The sequence below is a fragment of the Vulpes lagopus genome, chromosome 2 (assembly GCF_018345385.1).
Source record: "Vulpes lagopus strain Blue_001 chromosome 2, ASM1834538v1, whole genome shotgun sequence".
Lineage (NCBI taxonomy): Eukaryota > Metazoa > Chordata > Mammalia > Carnivora > Canidae > Vulpes > Vulpes lagopus.
In genome coordinates this window covers 19,973,681-19,988,171 of record NC_054825.1, presented here as the reverse complement: position 1 = coordinate 19,988,171, position 14,491 = coordinate 19,973,681, and the positions used below count along the sequence as shown (strand labels likewise).

Genomic DNA, 14,491 nt, shown 5'->3' with positions numbered 1-14,491 from the left:
TGGCTTTGGTGTGCGGGGGAGACCCCGCAATGTGTGACACCGGGTGGACCACGGAAGACTCACTTTTGACATACTCACCAAAATACTGGGTTTTCTAGAGAAAAGAAAGGGAAGCTTTCCAGTTAAGCCAGACAATATGTGGGGAGGCCAGGAATCTGCCCTCAGAGGGAACCTTCTACCTAGAAAACATCTCCCCCAAAGGCCACCAGCCCTAGGAATGAGCTTGTCTAACACGCAGGGTGGACAGTGATGCGAGGAAAGACACGGCTGAGACAGAGTACATTTTGACATTTTATTCACTGATCATAAATACAGTCCCATGAATCAAGGAGATTGTGAATGATGTACTAGCACCTGGAACCATCAGAGAGCAAGCGCGCAGGGCTTCACCATCACGGGCCAGAGAACTCACTGTGGCTGCTCGAGGCGTCCCCCCAGGTCAAGTGTTCAGTTTTGGGGGACCCTCCTTCCAGTGCAGCAATTTTATTCTTGGCTCGTTCTCAATAATTAAAAAAATCATAAAAGATCGAGTGTTTGCAAGAAAATATCAAAGAGGATAAGAAGATTTTCAGTTCTCCTTAGAATCTCAAAGTAAAAAGGGGAAGAAAGGAAGGAGAGGAAAGGAGACAGATGTCAGGAATCTGCCGGGTTTCTTCCCTTCCCTGGAGCATCTTACAAAAACCCAAACCAGGGAGGCATTAATGCTGTTTGGAGATGGGCTGTGTCTCCCTGATGAGCCACTCGAGAGCTTCCTGGCGGCCCTGCTTCTGCAATTCCTTCCCGATCACATCCCTGCAGGTCAGGTGGTAGTTGTTGAGCCAATCACACTACAAGAAGGGAGAAAGCCAAATGCGGTATTCACACCTCTCCCAAGGATTCCATGGGCAAACAGGGAGGCCCCGAGTACCAAGATTACAAGTTGAGGACAAAGATACACAAAACCTTCTCCCCCTGCTTAGGGACGAGTAACTTCCTTGTGCTCTATTTCCCTGGAAATCGATGGGACAAGGCCACATCACTTACGGCAAAATGCTTCCAGAACAGTCTACTGCATGTGAAGGAACCATACTTACCTGAGAGCAAGGTGTTGGGCTCCCCTGAGTCAGAGTAACCTGGAACCAGGTATTATTCTCAACAGGACCCCCAGAAGCCACAACCACAGGACATTGTAAGAGGGATGGGGCAGGCAATCTGGTAGGTTCTACGCCCACCTATGTGGCCTTGTTCCCAAATACCTTCGCCATCTCAGGGTGGCAGTGGAGGAAAGAGTACTGAAAACTAGCGCTGAGATGGCCAGTAAGAGCCCTGCTAAGAGACACACCTGAAGGTGTCCCACCAATGCACTGAGTTTCCTACTTGCATCCACTGACAAAGCTGAATAAACCAGGATCAGCTGAGCCCCTATGGGTCTTGGGAGTGTGGCTATCTAGATGAACCCCAAACCTTTGGCGAACCAAGGACTGTGGTGCTACAGGATGGGCCTGGGAGCTTAACTTTCAGACACTCAGCTGAATGTGCCCACCACCCCAAGAGATTTTTTTTAAAAAGAGTTAAGAATGAAGGAGGTCTGACAGGACTTGGTGCCTGGGTCAGAGCTGATCTCCAGCACCTGATGGTGAAAGTTCTGTAGCCATAAAAGGGTGAAGTCTCCCCCTTGGGGCAGGGCGGGTGTGAAGGCTAGAGTGAAGCAAATTCTACCCAGAGGACTACCACCTATTCTCTTCACTGTCCATGAAGTGGGCCTGACCAGACACTCAGGTGCAGTGAGGCTGGCAAGAGTAATATCATCATCTATGCTGCTGTTGTGATGACCCACACACCATCTGGGAAGGCAGTGGTATTACAAATGGACGGACATCAGGGACTACGGTCTTGCCCACATACCAAGGATGAGCTCAGGGACTAAGATGGGCAGACAGATGCAGTGGTACTGCCAGCTGGCTCTGACCCAGCCAGGGCTCCACTCTCCACTATTAAGAATCTACTAGCCCCTGCTGGGAGCTGGGGAGCAGGACAGGGTGTCAAAAGCTAGCAGACTGCTATGGGTCAGAATGGGCTACAAGACAGCCTGCAGCCGAAGGCAGCCAACCCTGAAGCCGAGGTCAAAGTCCCCTAAGACCCTTTCAGTTGTACCCACATCCTCAGTGGGGCCTGACCAACATCCCGAAGGCCTTGAAAGTCTGCAGCCGCCCATGTTCATGACCAAAGTCCTCAGCTGCCATCTGGTGATAAAGAATGGGAATGCAAACCCAACCCAAAAAGTCCCTAAAGAAACCAAAAAGACTGTTTGGGAGATGGTAACGGGCATGACCAAGTATCATAAAAGCCAAATGGAAAGAATCTGGTTGTGGGTAGTAATGTGCCTTCAAAGAGAATGAAGCCCCGGATTTATTAAGGGGTACATGGAAAAAGATTCTTTTGCTAAAAGAAACAACAAATATACTCTGCTTGATATGTTAAATACATCTACTGCTCTTTGTAGGAACTTGCTTATGATCTAAGGCTAAGAAGATACTATCTGCCCTATAAAAACGAATTGGTAGAAAGAACAGTGACTTGGCCATGCACAGTGTAGTAATGAACCAATGATGACAACAGAACCCACTGGTCTATCCAATGTCATGGGGTGGACTGAGTTAGGTTAACAAAACTCTCCCTCAAAGAAGAATGGCCTTGCTCACCCCTCCCCATGCACTATTTCCCGGGACAAAGTAGAGTATTACTGGAAGGAATGCCTCTTGATAGTGCACTTTATAGGGACAGCAAAGACTGTGTGACCTAGAGTTATGTGGTAGGGAGCCACTGCCATGGGCTGCCGAGAGGAGAGTGACTTTTTACAGGATTGCAGGAGAATCCCTTGCTAAGACCCTGGAAGCTGTACCCAAGCCCGTGAGAAGAGACATTGGCTCCTACGGTGCACCAAGGATTCAAAGCAGGATGGCTTCCATGCCCACTCATGTGTTCATCATGTCCCCTTTCACCTGAGTCACCCATAGGGGGGCTCGAGACGAGCCCCTGGATTGCTGAAGGAACTCTTCCTGCCAGAGACACACTGGACCCTGTGCTGCCGACAAGCTGTGTCTCCTGTCCAGCACCATCTACAAGCTGAATAAAGCCACAACAGTACCCCTCGTTTAAGTGCCGTGAGTGGGAACATCTGGCTGGTCAAGGACAATGACGGTTAAGCAGAGGTGCCCATGCTAAGCAGGAAGTAGATGGTCTTTTTCTGTCACCCATCTGTGAGCTGGATAAGGGAAAAGAGGCTTCTGGCTGGGAGAGTCCCATTCTACAGTCCAACAGCGAGGCCTCCTCAGGCCTTGGAGGCATTTGCTCTGGTGCCAAGCATGAGGCCCAGGTGCCTGAAGGGGCACTTCAAGGTCCCCAGGATGAGGCCAGTGGCTCTTCTGGGCAACAAAAATTTACTCCTACAGTAACCTGTCATGCTTGTCCTGCCTTTGGCTCCCATCAGTCACCTGCCTTGCTCTGGAACTTATGTCCTCCTGGCTTCTGGCTTGGGAATGGTTTGTCTGTCCAGTGCTGACTGTTCCTGCCCTGTTTCTGACCCTTTTCTCTACTCTGATTTTCATCACCTGCCTGATCCCTCAGGCCTTACTCTGGGTCCCGGGGCCTGCCACCTCACCTGGCCCTCTGGGCCCAGACACCCACCACAGGATGTGAAGGGGGGTTCAAGACCTGCAACCCTCTGAGCTTGATAGTGGGCACCACTGTGCTCCAAGCTTTACAAAGTTTCACAGCCTGGAGTGACCAGATAGTAGGCACCACCTCTCTTCTCTCTGTGTGAAAACTGGGCATGTGATAATAGATTTTGCTTTTCGTTCCCTTAATGTTTCATTCAACACGAGAAAACAATCTGGCATATGCAATGGCCAACAGGCCCTACCACCCATCCGGCTTTTCAGAGAGAAGACGCGTGGCCCATGGTTTGCTAAACGCACCTCAGCACACCTACAGGTCTGGGCCTCAAGGAAAGCAACATGGACCAGTCCCAGTCATAGACTTGCAGCCCCACAATGGTGCAAGGAGGACTATCTCTACCTGGAGAGCCAACAAATAAATACAGGACAAGCACCTATAGTCCTCAGGAGACCCAGGATTTTCAGACTCAGGTGGCACACACCTCTAAACAAGTGAGAACAGACTAGAGAATATGAGGTAAGCTCTCCACCCCCACTCTCACTCTGTCTCCTCCAAGCCACCCTCATTACCTCTTTGTCTGTAAGAGAATCCACATCTATCATTTTGGTCTGTATTGGAACCAAAGTTAAAGGTTCAAAGGTCAGGCTTCCCCGGTTATTGAAGTTATACTGTTGGAAAAGGAAGAAAACACAAGTTTTTACTCCTCTCTACCACAGTGAACCACCATGAGGTCATTCCCCCCCAGACATGATCACCGCCCCCATGCCCTGGGGCCACGTGTGACTAGGAAACCAAGAAGGGGTGAGCCGGTCAGCATTTTCATAGGCCCAGGAGGTACAATGAACCCAGTTGATGCCACTGTCCTCGAGTTGCTCCGCTATGCCAACAGCAGCTACCAGAAAAGCCGAGGGGCTGTCAGCAGCAGGTCTGCAAGCTAATGTCCACTGTGATAGAGAAACAGCAGGGGCAGAGCATGGTAGTCTGGATGAGGGGCATCAATGGTTTGTGTTCTCAAGACTCTATCGGAGTACAAGTCCCCAACATCACTTTTATTTAACAGTTAACCATGTGTCCTGCCTTGACTAGCTGGTCTCATCAGGTGACAGATAACAGGTCTGTCCATGTTACATAGCATGGAATGGCCAGGGCACCTGCCAGCATGCTGGGTCTCTGCTCCTGGCAAGGCCTGTGGGACTGAGTGAGGTGTGAGGCCACTCACAAGAACAGTGACTTCAATGTGGAAGCAGAGAGCAGATCCCTGCAGGCTTAGGAAGCCACTTCTTTCCAACTGTTCCATTTCCACCATCACCACAGAACAGGAATAAATGGGTCTTCTAGGTAAAGCCTAGCACCTCAAGCCTTGTAACCTCTTGATAATAGTGATGGGGAGGTGAAGCACCTGTCTTCTGGAGGGCAAAAGACCTGTCTAATCACCAGCCTGCGGGGCCTGTTATACCCATGGATAACTGAGGGTTCCTCAGGGTAAAATCAGTTTTACCCAATAAAAATCATCTGAGACATTTGTTGAAAATACAGTTTCCAAGCCCTGGCCCCGGGTTTGGGAGGAGCCGTTAAACAAGCACCTCTCTCAGCCCCAACACTTGCCCCCAGTAGAGGAAGCATCATGACAAGAAGCAGCCTCCAGTAAACTCAGAGAGAGCTCCAAATCACATCTGGCAGGGGCCTGCCTGGGGCCCATGAATTCCAGCTGTGGATCCCAATTCACTAAGGTTTTTCTTTCTGGTTTCGCAGAGGAGAGTAATTTCTAAGGGACTCCCTGATGTCGGGGCAAGGAAGATCCAGTTTGGCTCCAGAATGGCACACTCGTGGCTCCAAAGACAAACATCTTCATTTTGCCTCATTAAGAAATTAGAAAATTTTTAAATAAATAAATAAATAATCACCTACCTTGGTCTTCACAGGAACCACCAGGACAACATTTTCAATGCGAATTCCAAAAGCCCCATCTTCATAATACCCCGGCTCTAAAAGAAATCAAACCCAGAAATGAAAAGCAGCCCATGATGGACACGTGCACACAGAGGGGAAGGGCTTGCTCCTGGAATGACAGTTCCACTCTGAAGGAGCAGGGGAAACAGGTCAAGAGCCCACTCATCTCTGGGCCGCAAGAACCCAGAGATGCCTCCTCCATAAGGCTACCCCCAATAGGTACTCGAAGAGCAGAAAGGTTCCAAAGTCCCTGAAAACAGGTGCCAGGGTAGGGAATACAATTACAGAGGGTTCACCAAATAAATCACTGGAGCACATTCATGAGACACAACGATGCAGGCATTAAAATTTATGTAGAGATATGGTAATGATGTGGGAAAAGTAGTACATTAAGTAAGAAAGTAGAATACAAACAATAGGTCATCCAGTAGAATCGGAATGATTAGAAAAAAAAAAAGATACACACATATATAAAAGACCAAAAGCTATAACATCAAAATATTAAGCAATGTTTCCCCCTAGGTAGTTGGATTCCAAATGATTTTCATCTTCCACACACTGTCCCACAGTCTCACCTTTTCTAAAATGAACACGTACCACTTTTATAATCATAAAAAGTTGTCTTGTTAAATTCAAGGTGACAAAAGGGGGAAATTATATCCAATTTACTTTAAGATCATCAAAATATAAGAAACAACAAAGAGCCTCATACAGGCTCGAAGACCCGTGCACACCCTGGATGTGAGGGACACTTACCATCAGTGACGATCATGCCTGCCTCCAAAGGCTCATCAGAGAAGGTTTTATAACTGATGCCACAAGGACCCTCGTGAACATTCAGAAAAGACCCAACACCATGTCCTGTTCCGTGCAGGTAATCCAGGCCAGAATCCCATAAAGCTGAGCGGGCAAACGAGTCAAGAAGGTGTCCTGAAAGACACATAAGAACCACTTGATGATATTTGTCCAGTACTTTTCAATTTGCAAAGCACTTTAGAGATTAGATTTATTATGCTTGGCTCCAGAAAGTGAAACAGAAACCAACGTGTAAAAGTTACTGGAGGGCTCTGATTTCAACCCAGCGTAAGAAAGAACTAACAATCAGAGCTCCCAAGGACAGCCACTCCCCAGCCAGTCTGGAGCTCAGTCTGAAGCTAGAGAACTGTTTGTCCAGGAAGCCAGTGAAGGGGCTGGACACCTTGCTGCAGCTCAGGGTGTTGATGATACAGACATCCCCTTCCTGGCTCTGGGATCCTGAGGTTTCAGGATTACAAAGAGGAGACTCTAAACAGACTACAAGGAAATAGGTGCCAAGGGAGATGAATGCAGGCCCAATCTAAGCAGATCCAAGGCCCAGGGCTTGTCCACTCCCCATCTAATGCCCAGCCATCAGTCCTCAACTGGTATATATGTGAAGTCAGGTCCCCAGGAAAATAAATCCTGACAAGGATCCCAAAAGGAGGCACTGGTCCACTGAGGCAGGACAGATAGGAGGCCGTATCAACTTCCACTCAGGTCTGGAGGCCTTCAGCCCTGGCTGCTCTCTCCTGGGATCCACCCATATGTCTCATCTAACACCTTAGGTGGTTAGGAGAGGTACACCACTGACATCAGGCCCAAACCAAAGCCTGGCTCCCTGGGAGGTTCCCTGAGCTCAGTCAGTGGTTCTAGGAGACTCCATGCAACACTAGCTCTGGCTGGGCCTGACATGACAAGAAAGGAAATGTTCTCCTACTCAAATTTAGACATGTTTGGTGCCTGAACAAGAAAAAGCCTGCCATATGACAGAAGGAACCACCTACCTTTGGTTCCAGTCGGGAAAACGGCTGCACTCACAGCTATGTGGCCCTTGAGGACATATGTGAAGCATTCCTGCCAAAGAAAACCCAGGGGGCATGTTGCAGAACGAGGACAAGATGCTTCGGTCCTGTAGTGTCCCGGCAGTTCAGAAAACCTTGCTTCTGAAGGTTTTTAGCAACACCACAGAGAAAATCAGAGTAAAAAGAAAAAACTCTGGTGGATAAAAAAGGTGGGCCATGGGGCCGATTTTTCAGAAAATCTTGAAATTAAAGTTAGTTAAAAGAGAACTGTGAGAGAGATGAGCCCACAGGTTCTTCCCTTGTAATGAACATTCTGATACACTTTGAGCCTGAGAAAGACGAGGAAAAGTAACAAAAAATCCTGATGACACCAGCTAACATTTACCGAGCTAGTCCCCTGTGCCAGGCATGGTATTAAGCACTGAACACTAAACCCCACACGCTATGCTGGAGATTCTGTTGTCACCCTCACTTGACACAGATGAACTAGCCTGCCAGTGGCGTAGCTTGTAATTGGCAGCATCTGACCTTAAGCCAGGCGGTCTTGCTCCAGCAACTGTGCCCCTTACCAATGTTATACTCAGGGCTTAGCCCTACTGCCTGGAAAAGAAGAGTGCTGCTTGGAAGGTTAGTGGCTTGCCAGTAAGGTACAGAACCAGGACTAAACCCACACCCTTCAATCTGGTCTCAAGCTCTTTAGCCTGCACAAAAGAGTCATGCCAAAGTTATGTGGCACCGAGGTCAAATTCTTTTAAGGTGCTCGTGTCTACAAACAGATGAGGTACAAGACCAAGACTATGAAATCTGCTCTGCAGCTTGGCATAAAACTCTACCCCTGGGATAAACTTCCTATAGGAGCTCCTAGAAAAACAGATTCACTCAAGAGACTCAACCAACATTCACCTGGTAGGGACTGATCCTGGAATTTACCAGGGTCATGGCACCGTTACAACCAGCCCTGGAGGCAGGTATTCTTAGCCCCATTTTTATGGAGGTGGTCTAAGTGCTTTAGGCAAGTCACGGGGCCAGTGTACAGCAGAGAAGACCTGAAGTCCAACCTCCAGACTCCTGGTGCACATCCCTCTACCTCACTGCCATCTCCTCTCCACGCCAGACAGCACAACCTAAGCAGTGTGTACCACTGCAGGGGGTGCCTGAGGTAAGCCATAGATGGAAATGCTGAACTTAAAAGAAGGCAGGTGGCTTTCAGAATCAAATCAAGACAGTTTGTAAAAAGCAGACGTTTCATTACCCCACTCCCATCTCCATAGAGATTTCCTGACTCAAGAGAACACTGACGCTGTGTAAACTGAAATCTGAGTGGCTCTGACCTTAGCAAACGGAATGCTTTTAAAATTTCTCCAGTAATTAATTAAATGGACATCACGAAGCAGATAAGCCAGGCTCCAGAGTAATGAGCTGTTTTACTAACTCACAGACAAATTTTACTTCATTATACAATTCCTTTTCATAAAAGCAATGCCGTTCTTAAGAAAGCAGGGAGGGCTCTCTCATTTTCTGCTCCAGCTTACCTTCTCATAGGCTGTAGGGGTCCCAAAATGCATGGTCCGTGTCACGTCTGTCGTCCCATCCCTTTCCAAAAGAAAGGACAGATTAGTGTTCACTAAATATAAGCTTTTGCTCAGGGGCACCTGGGTGGTGCAGTCAGGCATCTGACTCTGGGGTTTCACCTCAGGTCATGATCTCAGGGTCATTGAGATCAAGCCCCACATCGGGCTCCATGCTCAGTGTGGAGTCTGCTTAAGATTCACTCTCTCCCTCTCCCTCTGCTCCTCCCCTCCTGCTTGTGGTCTTCTCTCTCTCTCTCTCTCTCTCTCTCTCTCTCTCTCTCTCAAATTAATAAATCTTTTTATAAATAAATAAAATGAAACAAAGTATGAATGCTAGGATGGTCGGAGGTAGTGAGAATGAACTCCATCAGGCCCTGACATAAGCACTTTTGGTCTACAATGTGAGGACTGTCTCATCGGAGATACTATCACGGGGTTATAAATGAGGGGGAGGAGGACAAAGTAAATAGGAGCAAATAGGAGCCTGCTTCTATCAAAACAGGGCCAACCTCTAATTCCTCCCCTCAGGACAGCAAAGGACTAGACCCTAAAAATACCCAAAGGCATCTCTTAGAGTGGCCTAATTCACACCCCTAACATAGAAATGGGAATTTTGCAATCCTACTAAAATTTAAAACTGAACCATCTCAACACCCTGAGCTCTAAGCTGTTATCATTAATGGTAACCAGTGTGTCCCCAGGCTAGGCTGTCATTTCCACATATGTGGCAGACCCCACCAAATAATCAGGCTCTCCAGGGACACCTGGGTGGCTCAGTCGGTTAAGCATCCGAAGCCCCATGTAGGGCTCTGCACTCAGCACCAGGTCAGTGAGATTCTTTCCTACTCCCTCTCCCTCTGGGGAGATCCCTTCCCTCCAATCTTGCTCTCATTCTCTTTCTTTCTCTAAAAAATAAATAAAATCTTTAAAAATAAAAAAAAAATACTCAGGCTCTCCATCAGCCACAGTCCCAACTGCAGTGGGAATGGAGCATTAAAAGGCCTGGCTTGTGCTCTCTTAATGCAGACAACACCTATTCCAGCTCCTTCTCCTGGGTTCCACATTCAGATCCAGCAAAATCTTGGGTTCTTCTCTGAGAAACTTTCTAGAGGCTGAGTATGAAAGCTGCGAGACATCAAGATGGAAATTCAGAAATTCAGGGGCAACCCTAGTTTCTCATTTACTCATTTAAAATTAATCCCTCACTTTGTAAGGCCCTGGGGCTGCTGCAAGTCCAGAGAGCTAGCACGCAGTTTATGAGCTATGGAAGAAGCCTTTCCAATGGTTTTGAAAGCTTGCTTTTAGTTATTTATTTAGTATTTAACAACTTCCGGCCAAGAACTAAACATTTCTATCAAACAGCCTTTTGTGGGAAGAGTCACCAATGGACAAGTTCAAGCAGGGGTGAAAAAAAGGACAAGACATGAGAACGATTCCATTAGTGCCTGGAGCAGAGTGAGATTCCCAGCTGAGCACCCTTGGCTGGAGCCTGGCTTGCTCCCTATTCAAGTTTTTTGACCCAACCCCAATCAAGCCCTAGTTCACTTACTTGTACTGAGCTCCCGAGTCAATGAGGTATACTTCATCTAGGGACAAGGTCCTATTCGTCTCAGGGACTGGCCTAAGAAAGTTAATTAAAAATTAATTATTCCACAAATTTACTAGCTGAATCTGGGAGAAGACATACAAGAGTTCCTTATACTACTCTTACAACTTATGTAAGTCTGAAATTATATCAAAATTAAAAGTTACCCACACAATTATTCCAAATAATTTAATCTTCTAGAACTACTCAAAGACCCAGTCAATCTATCTCCACAACTGGATAAAGAGCTCAAGAGAAGGAAGAAGAACGTATTTCTTCACATCTATCTCTATTTGTATCTGGAACAAAACAGGTATTCATGTAATAATTATAAAAGCTACAGAAATAATAATCAATAGATTCAAGAGGACCATGCTATAGTCCTGAAAACTGGGAATGGAGCGGCCAGGAGTCATTGTCTCTGGGTGTGGGAGTCCCAGGCCCCAGCCTCAGATTCCACGTCAGGGGCCTCCCCATGTGCTCCCAACACCACCAGACAGGCAGAAGGTAAATGTCTCAGTTTGGGAGAAAAACTAAAGGGGTTTTAACTGGGAAAAGGAGTGGATCACAATGTTCTAATGCTGAAGCACTTTTTTTAAATGAACATGAGGTATTTTTAAAGAGTGATCTGATTTCCAGATAGTACCACTGCACTGGGAAATGCTAAAGGGAGCATTCCAAGTCTCTGTCCTGCATCTGAGAGAAGGACTCCTTCATTTCCAGGCACCACCTCCTCTCTTCAGCACCAAGGGCATCAGTGGTCACACCCAAGCCAAACGACTGAGAAAGACAATCAGATATGGAACCAGCTCCAGCGCCCTGCTTCTCAACAGGCTTCCCACAGCCCACAGGGTAAAAATGCCAAAGCAGAAGCAGACTTCTCCCCCTCCTTGATCTGAAATTTTTTCATGTGTTAATTATATGCAAAATTATAGGATAGTATCCAGCCAAGAAATTCATCACCTGAATTAAACATAAGACAAAAAAAACTGAAGTCCTTTTTACATTTTAATTTTGGAACAGAAGCATTAATGTAAGAGAACTGCACAATCACATCTGTGACTGTCTCCCACACACCGCTTCAAAATTTGCCCCAAGACTAAAAGGTCTAAAAGCAATTATTAAAAGGGGGGGGGGGGCAGGAATCTCTGCCTATATACAGCCCGGTGAGACAGACCAAGCATTCCTCCACTGATTGTGTATATCACAGACATGAAGCAAAGAACTCAAAATGCTCAACACAAGGCAAAGCCATTCAACTGGACAAATCTGAAGCTAGAGCCTAATGACCAAGCCAAGTTTCGTTTCCCAAACTCATCAGTGCTCCTCCCATCTCAGAGTACAGGGAACGCTCTGTGCTGTGAGTCCACAGGATCTTGCACATCATCTGCTGATATTCCCCATAGGCTGGGTGCCAAGCTTCAAGCCCGCAGGGAGGAAAGAAAGGGTGCTACTTACCTCCCTTATCACAAGAGGATGCTCAATAACCTAGTGATAAGTTTTTCAGTAAGGAGGTGATGGATGGAGCTCACAAGATGTTTGGACTCATACATCAAGAAGGCTACCATTATCAGGAAAGACAAACACTAAATATTCTCATCACCATGATCAAGAGCTATGAATACAGCTTTTGTGACCTCAGAAAGGAAAGAGGGGACAACCCATTTGACTATATCATGGAGAAGATCAATGCCATACACCTGAGGTCAAGGCTCCCAAAAGGCAGAGACTTGGAGATTTAGAGGAAACAAGAGATAACAAGTCCTCATGTCCCATATAAGAACAGTTTCAACAGACACATAGAGGTGGGCATTGGGGCCTCTGGTAAAATAATGTCTCTCCCCTGCTCAGGCTTCTGTGCAGAAGCAGCAGCAAAGCCAGGCAGCGTGCTCCTCCGCATGCCTTACGCGTAGTGAATGATGGCGCCATTGGGTCCCGTACTGGAAATCGTTGGGAAGCTCAGGTCCACAAAGTCAGCCTGTTGCCTAGAACAGAAAGGCACAGAGAGCAAAGCAGCTTAAAGGATTTTATTGTGCCAAGAATCGGGGCCCTCTCAGCCTCATTTAACTTGCCAAAGAAATAACCATAAGGGTCATGCCCCCACACCCCCACACATGGTTCCTTACCTGCGAAATTCCTCGGCTTTGTCAGCAGCTGAGATCTCGGACACACCACCTTTGGGCACCTATTAAGAGAGTTGCTTATAAACCATCTGGGGCAATATATCAATGCATTTCGTACATATTAAAGGGCATGCATTAAAAGCTTATTTTTTTCTTCACTTCCCATGTCCCAACTTTCTACCTACAGGACACAGCTGATGTCTCATCTTTAATAAGGAGGGAATTTCTAAAGATTCTTATCAAAGCTATCTAAAGTAGAAGGGGTTTCTATCCTTTCAATTTTTCATTCAACTATTTGCCTCCATGTTATGCCCTAAAACCTCCCCCAAACAATCCATCTAAGTTTAAAAATTCAAAAGCATCTCCTGCTAGGATATCGTCCTAAAAAAGTCATCCTAAATAAAAAGATAAACACAAAGATAGTATTACAAGCTGATAATAGCGCAAAAAAAAAAAAAATGCTCTAAATACTTGAAAATAGGAGGAATGGCAAATTGGTCTAACCACTAAACACAACCTCTCTATTTGGATCCATTTTTCTGTTGCTATTTTTTTTTGTTTTGTTTTGTTTTTGTGGTTTTGAGTGTAGTTGACACACAATGCTATGTTAGTTTCAGGTATACAACACAGTGATTCAATATCTCTGTGTTACGTTATGCTCACTACAAGTGTAGCTACCATCTGTCACCACACAATGCTTTTACAATTTGGATCCTTTTTAAAGGCCTCAAAGCACATGGAAAATGCTCACACTATGGTACTAAGTGAATAAAATAAAATACAAAATCATATCTATACACTGAGAGACATGTAAAATTGATTTACACAGAACAACAACAGCCAGAGGGAATAAAATAGTTACACAGGTGGGAGTAAGGGTGATACTCTTTTTCCAATTTAAGCTACTTTTAAAGAGTTGTTTATATAACACTTAAAGGGAACATGAGATTGTTTAATAACAGCACAAAGCAATCCCCCTGCTGTCAACCATAAGGAATGAAAAGGCAAGAAACTCATGGCCGAAGAGTCAATATACTATCCAGAGTTTTATATCTCAAATTGAAGTCTAAAATGTACACAAAGATCTTTTTCTCTTAATACAATCAGCTTGCCTATAATATTATTGTGAATCATTTTTCCTTATAATGAAATTCCACTTACAAGAAAATGCCTTGACCCAAAAAAGGTCCTCTCAGTTAAGGAAATTCTTTCTTCATCAATGTTACTATTTTCAACAACTAAAAAAAATTCTAAATACACACCAAATTTCCTGAAAGAACTACCAAGAGAGAGTACTAAAATTAGATCAAGACCTTAGACCTCAGAGTCACCAGAGCACAGAGAGGGCCACGGTTAGAGTCACACGTTTACAGCTTCTGAATAATCTACAGCCACGTGGTAAACAAAGACTAAGAACCAACCTCTTTCTCCAGCCAGTTAAAGAGTTCACAGAGGGCAACAGCATCTTTAATCTGTGCAAACAATGGAGACATTTTTTTTTAAAAGTTATTACTGCAAATCAGCTGGGCAAATTCAGAGTCCAGCCCTAGCAGGATACCAAGAAGGCTGGACTCACAGGGCACGCCCTCCAGCCATCAGGACTTTTCATGCAGGCACTCCCTGTAAACAACTGGGCAGCAATTCCCACCAGCAGGGAAAGGCCTCCTCTGCTGCTCAGGAGCTCAGGCACAACCAGGAAAGGCCCTCCCAGAGAGCAGGGGCAAATCCCTCAGCGATCAAACCACTGGCAAAAGCCATCTGTGGGCCTCACATCCTTCTAGACCC

At 46.1% G+C, this 14,491-nt stretch overlaps 1 protein-coding gene across 5 annotated transcripts in view; it reads right to left on the bottom strand.

Moving 5' to 3' along the window:
• Positions 1-278: 278 nt before the first annotated feature.
• XPNPEP1 (X-prolyl aminopeptidase 1) overlaps positions 279-14,491 on the bottom strand; it is a 54,965-nt gene continuing 40,752 nt past the window's right edge. For all 5 annotated transcript variants that reach the window (XM_041744352.1, XM_041744356.1, XM_041744354.1 and 2 more), the window contains 10 exons: positions 14,128-14,178; positions 12,710-12,768; positions 12,491-12,568; positions 10,548-10,619; positions 8,960-9,020; positions 7,410-7,479; positions 6,364-6,537; positions 5,566-5,642; positions 4,227-4,325; positions 279-827 (listed from right to left, as the gene is read on the bottom strand). In XM_041744352.1, the coding sequence (XP_041600286.1) occupies positions 699-827; positions 4,227-4,325; positions 5,566-5,642; positions 6,364-6,537; positions 7,410-7,479; positions 8,960-9,020; positions 10,548-10,619; positions 12,491-12,568; positions 12,710-12,768; positions 14,128-14,178 (870 nt within the window). In that variant the 3' untranslated portion in view covers positions 279-698. The remainder of the gene's footprint in view (positions 828-4,226; positions 4,326-5,565; positions 5,643-6,363; positions 6,538-7,409; positions 7,480-8,959; positions 9,021-10,547; positions 10,620-12,490; positions 12,569-12,709; positions 12,769-14,127; positions 14,179-14,491) is intronic.